This window comes from Apteryx rowi, unplaced genomic scaffold, assembly GCF_003343035.1.
Source record: "Apteryx rowi isolate R43461 unplaced genomic scaffold, aptRow1 scaffold_1919, whole genome shotgun sequence".
In the NCBI taxonomy this organism is placed as follows: domain Eukaryota; kingdom Metazoa; phylum Chordata; class Aves; order Apterygiformes; family Apterygidae; genus Apteryx; species Apteryx rowi.
The window spans coordinates 2,755-10,590 of record NW_020448218.1 but is presented as its reverse complement, the minus strand read 5'-3'; the positions used below and the strand labels follow the sequence as shown (position 1 = coordinate 10,590).

The window sequence follows — 7,836 nt, the reverse complement described above, 5'->3', positions numbered from 1 at the left end:
GGCGCAGCAGGCATGAGAAGAGAAGACCTCCAGCAGCTCCTCTCCGCACCTGCACAGGGAGTGATGCACCCAGCAGGGCTCCTGAGAGAGGACAGTGACACAGGACAGGAGGCACAGTGCAGTGCTTGGCACCGACCATCTGTGCTGGGTCTGGGAGTCCTGGCAGGTGGTGCTGGTGCCTGTAGCCCTAGAGAAACCCCCCGATCCTGCTAGCAGCATGAGTCACTTGCACGACTGTCAGGAGCTTCTGGAGTGCTGTGGCTCCTATCTGCACCTCATCCCTCCACTGAGCCAGCCCTGCCGTCTTTCGTGTGGCCCCATGGCTCCACTGTTCAGGCACTGCATAGGACAGAGTGCATTCTGTGCCGGGAAGCATCCTGCAGGCATGATCCCCATGACAGCCCTTGGTGCCCTGGCCACCATGGCCCTCCTGCCTGGCAGCCTCCCACCAGCCCCCAGCCCCTGCCCAGTCCTGTCTCTGTCCTCCCAGGGTTAGCAGAAGGCGATGCTCTGGGGTCTGTTGAGTTCTGAGGCCGCAGAGAGGCCAGGCAGGGCTGGGCATTCCCCTAACACAGGTGCTGCGGCAATCAGGCAGACAGGGCTGGTCAAATTCAGAGATCACCCCTCTCCACGACCATGGGAAATGGCTGGTGCTGGAAATGACTGAAACAAGGGGCTGGGTGTGGGAGGAGTTTCCTGGGACAGCTTCTCCTCTCTGGTCATGCGGCAACAAGCTGGGATGGATCTTTGCACTGAGGCACCCTGCCTGAGGGCCCCATGAGAGAAGGATGATCTACAGGCCCAGGAGATGGCCCCAGGACCTCCCCTGCATGCTCCCTGACAGTCCTGCAGAGAACCCAGCACAGGACTCATCCTCCCAGGGCTCACAGCTGGACATCCAGTCCTCCAGCAGAGCATGGAGCCTAGTCTGGGGGTGACTTTTGGGGTAAGGACCAGCMTGCGGCGTGGTTGAGRTYGTCTGAAGGAAATGTGCTGGGGACATAGCATAAGGGACAGCAGCTTTGGAGGAAGAGCCCAGCCTTCAGGCACTGCACCTGCAAGGACCTACTTTATTACAGACATACTGTCATGGAGTCACCTCTGACTCAGTGTTAGTCACAACATAATATAGGCACCAGGTGAGACAGAGCAGTGTCAGTAAAGGTGGAATGAACCCAAGCATTTGTGCAGCAACATGGTGACAAGTACTACTAATAATACTCATAATAGTCATAATAAAAATAAAGTGAGCAAACAAAGCTCAGTCCTTGTGTACGGGACACAGGGGGAGTCATTTGTGGAGAGCAATGGCAATGTTACCACTGCTGNTGTGCCCCCTTATCTTTCTCCCTGAATTCTCTCTTGTTCCCACATCACCTCCAAGCACAGCCTTTCTGGGATSTCCTGGGACCAYGCAGGCAGGCCATGGTGGCCAGCTCCAAGCGGAGCTATGCACTGCAGGTCCCTACGTGGTCTCAGATGAGAACATATGGAGACATAACATGACCCAGGTCAGAGCCTGTGGGCTGATGCCAGGGCAGAGCTGGGGCAGCAGGCACGAGAAGAGAAGACCTCCAGCAGCTCCTCTCCACACCTGCACAGGGAGTGATACACCCAGCAGGGCTCCTGAGAGAGGACAGTTACACAGGATAGGAGGCACAGTGCAGTGCTTGGCACCGACCATCTGTGCTGGGTCTGGAAGTCCTGGCAGGTGGTGCTGGTGCCTGTAGCCCTCAAGAAACCCCCCAGTCCTGCTAGCCACAGTGAGTCACTTGCACGACTGTCAGGAGCTTCTGGAGTGCCGTGGCTCCTATCTGCACCTCATCCCTTCACTGACCCAGCCCTGCCGTCTTTCATGTGGCCCCATGGCTCCACTGTTCAGACACCGCATAGGACAGAGTGCGTTCTGTGCCGGGAAGCATCCTGCAAGCATGATCCCCATGACAGCCCTTGGTGCCCTGGCCACCACAGCCCTCCTGCCTGGCAGCCTCCCACCAGCCCACAGCCCCTGCCCAGTCCTGTCTCTGTCCTCCCGGGGTTAGCAGAAGGCGATGCTCTGGGGTCTGCTGAGTTCTGAGGCCGCAGAGAGGCCAGGCAGGGCTGGCCATTCCCCTAACACAGGTGCTGCAGCAAGCAGGCAAACAGAGCTGGTCAAATTCAGAGATCACCCCTCTCCAGGACCATGGGGAATGGCTGGTGCTGGAAATGACTGAAACAAGGGGCTGGGTGTGGGAGGAGTTTCCTGGGACAGATTCTCCTCTCTGGTCATGCAGCAATAAGCTGGGCTGCATCTTTGCACTGAGGCACCCTGCCTGAGGCCCCCATGAGAGAAGGATGGTCTACAGGCCCAGGAGATGGCCCCAGGACCTCCTCTGCATGCTCCCTGACAGCCCTGCAGAGGACCCAGCAGAGGGCTCGTCCTCCCAGGGCTCACAGCTGGACATCCAGTCCTCCAGCAGAGCATGGAGCCTAGTCTGGGGGTGACTTTTGGGGTAAGGAGCATGCAGCATGGTTGAGATTTTTCTGAAGGAAATGTACTGGGGACATAGCATAAGGGACAGCAGCTTTGGAGGAAGAGCCCAGCCTTCAGGCACTGCACCTGCAAGAACCTACTTTATTACAGAGATACTGTGAGGGAGTCACCTCTGACTCAGTGTTAGTCACAACTTTATATGGGCACCAGGTGAGACAGAGCAGTGTCAGTAAAGGTGGAATCAATCCAACCATTTGTGCAGCAACATGATAACAAGTACTACTAATAATACTCATAATAGTCATAAGAAAAATAAAGTGAACAAACAAAGCTCAGTCCTTGTGTACAGGACACAGGGGAAGTCAATTGTGGAGAGCAATGGCAATGTCACCACTGTATATATATGTATATATATATACACACACACATAATTCATCAAAATGTAATTGCTACCAACACTCGGAATGGAGAAACTTTGTTCCCAGGAACTGCATTATTTAAACTGTCATGTTTCAGCTCTCTTCTTCTGCCTCTCTGGCCTTTCTTCTTCCTCGGCCTCTTCTTTCTTCACAGAGCCCTCCAGGGAAAGATTCACTGAATCACAGCACTTAGGGTGGGGGAGACCTCTGGACATCACGTAGTCTCAGCCGCCCTGGTCAATGTAGAGGGAACTAGATGAGGTTGCCCAGGGGCTCCCCTCATTTATGCATTGTCCACAAGGGTGCTGAGAGTGCGCTCCATCCACTGTGCAGGCCATTCGTAAAGGTGTTAAACAGTCCTGCCCCACATGTTGATCACTGAGGGATGCAGCTAATAACCGGCTGCCACTTGGAACTTGTACCACTGATGACAGAGTTTCAGCCTGATGGTTCATCCAATCTTCCACCTGCCTTATGGTCCATTGATCCAGGGCAGAGCTCAACAATTTGCCTATAAGGAGACTCTGCAGGACCGTGCTAAAGGCCTTGCTAAAGTGAAGGTTCATAAAATCCCCTGCTTTCCCCTTGTGCATGCAGGCATTCATCTGATGGTAGAAGGCAATCAGGTTGGTCAGGCATGGTTTCCATTTCCCCTTGGTCAACACATGCTGCTTCTTCCAGGCCTTCTCCTTCCTATGCTTGGAGATGGTTTCCAGGAGGATTTGCTGCATCACCTTCCCAGGGACTGAGATGAAGAGGACATTCCCCAGATCCTCCCTCCTGCCCTTCTGCAAAATGGCTGCGATGTCTGCCTTTTCCCAGGCATCAGGAACCTCCCTGATTACCATGACATTTCCTAGACAATTGGGAGCAGCATTGCAGTGACTCCAGCCACCTCTCCCTGCACCCTGGGTTGCTTCCCATCTGGTCCCGTGGACTTGTGTGTGCACACTGGGCAAAAATCTTCCCCAGCTGCATTGTCCTCTACCAGGGGTGAGGCTTTGCTAACACGGATGCTGCCAAAGGACTCGGGGACCAGGGAGGCCTGGCAGTAGATAAGACCAGGAAAAGACAAGGTAAAAGAGGCAATGAGCTCCTCAGCCTTTCCCCTCTCTTTGTCACTACGTCCCCTGCCCCACTGAGTAGGGAGACCACATTTTCTTTGGCTGCCTGCCTTGTGCTGCCAACATCCTTGTAGAAGCCCTTCAGGTTACCCTCCCCATCCCTTCCTAGATCCAGATCCAGCTCCAGCTGAGCTTTGGCTTGCCTAGCTCCATCTCAAACAACATGAAATCCTCTCTGCTGCAGTCCGGTGCAGTGACTCTGTTATTCCTTTTACTACTTCACCATCTCACGGTCACTGCAGTGACAGACAACCTCCACATTCACATCCCATCCAGCCTGAGCTTCAGGCAAGAAACCAAGGGGAGGATGGCACCATCTACTTGGAGGCACAAACTACAGAAGTACAGAAATCACATTGCAGGAAAGCTTGCTCTTCTCCCTTCACCCCTGAGGGGTTCCAGGCAATGGCCTTTCAGGTGGTTAAAGGTGGATGCAAAGAATTTCCACTGTAATCTAGATGTGCCTGAGGCAGTGCCTCCCAGGCTGCCCTTACAGGCAACAGGGAGGAGGAGGTGTTCACCTGCCTTCTTTTAGATGGTCACATAAAGCACAAAGGACTCCTGTCCCAGAGACATTTGCTCTGTGCTTGAAATGGGGCCTGAGATCATAGGCGTTCAGGATAATTCAGGTTTTAGGGACCACAGGAAGCGTGCAGTGCAATGTGCTGATCAAAGCAGGGTCAGATAGAGGGTCAGAAAGCAAAAAATGCCCCTGCCAAAGGACTTCTGGGGGTGATACAGCAGGAGAAGGCAGTAGAGGGTTGATGGGGTGATCTCATGGACAAAAGGGTTTTCTTTCTCCCCTTTCTCCAGAGAATGAAATCCTCAGCTCTCCACAAAGAAGAAGCTGGGAAACAAACTTTGCCACTAACATGGAGCCRGAGAAGCTCCTGAGTCCCTTACAKACAGAGGCTGGTGCAAAGTCCACCACCCCAGTGGCACCCGACCCCCAGGCATGCCTGCCTTCTTGTTGGGCACCCTGCAGCCGCAGGCAGGAGGTGTGCGGGGAACAGAGTGGGGTCTGCCCCCTGCAGCCCTGGCCACCCAGCAGGTGTGGTGGGACCCTGCTCCTCTAGATGACGCTGGGCTCTCCTGCATTTCCCCAGTGTGAAGCCTGTGTCCCCTCCAGCTGGGAATGCAGCCTGGCAGGGAGGACCAACATGGGAAACACAATCTCTATTCAAGGGTGTGAAGAGAGAGGGGAGGGCAGAGGGGGATCTGCTCATGCCCTGGGCAGTGATTCCCTCCCTGCAGCCAGTACAGCTCTGCTGATGCCCTGTAACCTGTGAGTCCAGGAGATGGGACTCCAATCTGCTCTCGCTCTAAAGATTTCTCAGTCCTTAAGACCCAGCATGCAAAGCACTGGTCTGGGGACACCTCAGCAGTTGAAGGGGCTGAATGCCTGGTGTGTTCCTGAGAACTCTTCTGGAGTCTCCTGGCACTGTTTTGACTCCTGCTGCCCATGGAGCAGAGACTCCTTCTGAGGATGAACTCACTCACTGTGACTCTGAGGACAGGCTTGACCAGGCAGTCCAAATGCCAGCAAGGCCTCAACCCCACAACACTGTCCCCTGCCCAGGACTCCACTTTCCAGCCCCTTCCTCCTAGAGGACTTGTGTTGGGAGGGACCACCAGAGATCTTCAGCAGCGTGATCTGCTCTGAGCTGGGCTAACTTGACAGTTAGATCAGGTTGGTACGTGCTTTCTCCTGGAGAGTTTTTAAAACCTACATTATTACAAAGATAACGTGATGGAGTCAGCTCTGACCCAGTGTTAGACACAACTTTATATGGGCACCAGGTGAGACAGAGCAGTCTCAGTGAAGGTGGAATGAATCCAACCCTTTGTGTAGCAACAGGGTGACAATTAATAATAACAACAGAAATAGTAGTAAAAACACAAAGTGAACAAACAAACAAAGCTTAGTCCTGGTACAGGACACAGTGGGAGTCATTTGTGGAGAGCAATGGCAATGTTACCACTGCTGAAAAATGTCCATGAAATCACTTTCCTCAGGGCATCTTTCAGCTCCTTGTTCCTCATGCTGTAGATGAGGGGGTTCACTGCTGGAGGCACCACCGCATACAGAACAGCCACCACCAGATCCAGAGCTGGGGAAGAGATGGAAGGGGGCTTCAGGTAAATAAATGCATCAGTGCTGACAAAGAGGGAGACCACGGYSAGGTGAGGGAKGCACATGGAAAAGGCTTTGTGYCKKCCCTGCTCAGAGGGGATCCTCAGCACAGCAGTGAAGRTCTGCAYRTARGACAGCACAATGAAAAYGAAACABCCAAGCATTAAACAGACACTAAGCACAAGAAGCCCAATTTCCCCAAGGTAGGAGTCTGAGCAGGAGAGCTTGAGGATCTGGGGAACTTCACAGAAGAATTGGTCCACTGTGTTACCTTGGCAGAGTGGTATGGAAAATGTGTTCGCAGTGTGAAAGAGAGAATTGAGAAAACCACTGGCCCAGGCAGCTGCTGCCATTTYGACACAAGCTCTGCTGCCCATGATGGTCCCATAGTGCAGGGGTTTGCAGATGGCAACAAAGCGGTCATAGGACATGACTGTGAGAAGACAATACTCAGCTGACATGAAAAAGGCAAATGAAAACATCTGGGCAGCACATCCTAAATAGGAAATGGCCCTGGTGTCCCACAGGGAATTGGCCATGGATTTGGGGACAATGGTGGAGATGGCGCCAAGGTCAAGAAGGGAGAGGTTGAGGAGGAAGAAGTACATGGGGGTGTGGAGGCGGTGGTCACAGGCTATTGCTGTGATGATGAGGCCGTTGCCCAAGAGGGCAGCCAGGTAGATGCCCAGGAAGAGCGAGAAGTGAAAGAGCTGCAGCTCCCGTGTGTCTGCAAATGCCAGGAGGAGGAACTCGTTGAAGGAGCTGCTGTTGGACATTTTGCTATCTCTGGGCGTGGGGGACTGTACAAAGAAGAAAAACATTGAGAAGTTAGGAGAGACTTTTCAAGCAAAGAAACCCCCAAATGTTGCAGTTCTCTCTTTAAGCTGGAGGATGATCACACTCATATATGTTGCCCTAAAAAGAAACCAGACCCTGCTGACAGCACACGAGTCCAGTTTCAAAGTGCACAGCTCCAAACTTCTCACCCTTTCTCAGGGCACCTGAGGGAGCTCTCCACACTCCCCTTCTAGCCAAGGACACACAGGGCTCTTTGCAGATGCCCACATACAGCCTCCCACCATCGCCATACTCTCAGCATCTCTGCACCTTCCTCATGGGTCTCTCAGATATCACAGAGGTGTTATGAGACAGCAGTGCCTTTCTAGAGAACAGCACGCAGCCTGGCAGGACACCACAGGGAAACGGTCAAAGGACTCTTAAGACTGGAGATGGGCTCTCCTTAAGGGAGAGTCAGCTCATTTCCCAGCCCCACAGACTGCATTTCCTGGAGCTCCACAGGTTAGAAGGGGGCTGGGGCAACTTCATTCCCATGAAGATCCCTCTGTTCCACAACTTGTAGCATCCATGTCTGAACTGCAGCTGACACTTCCCACCCCAGACAGCCAGAGAGCAAGAACAGGAGCATCATGGACAGGAGGGGAAACAAGGAGCAGCACCATGATCCTGCTGTCAGGAGAGGCAAGAAGAGAGAGACAGATGGGAACTCAGGAAAGCCTTCACCTTACCAGTAGGCATGCCACCTCACAGGCAGTGACATCGCAGGGCAGTCACTCTCAGTCCCTTTGTCAGGCACCTCTCCTCTGCCAGAGGGCTGGCTGCAGAGAAGGCAGCTCATGCCCTGGACCCCATGGCTGTCAGGGCAGAGGCTCTGCTGGGTGGGAGAGA

At 53.6% G+C, this 7,836-nt stretch overlaps 1 protein-coding gene across 1 annotated transcript; it reads right to left on the bottom strand.

Annotated features, from left to right (window-relative positions):
- Positions 1 to 5,966: 5,966 nt before the first annotated feature.
- Positions 5,967 to 6,944, bottom strand: LOC112964501 (olfactory receptor 14J1-like). Its single transcript, XM_026062703.1, has one exon. It carries the CDS (start codon positions 6,924 to 6,926, stop codon positions 5,967 to 5,969), a length of 960 nt encoding a protein of 319 aa, XP_025918488.1. The 5' UTR covers positions 6,927 to 6,944.
- Positions 6,945 to 7,836: the final 892 nt, after the last annotated feature.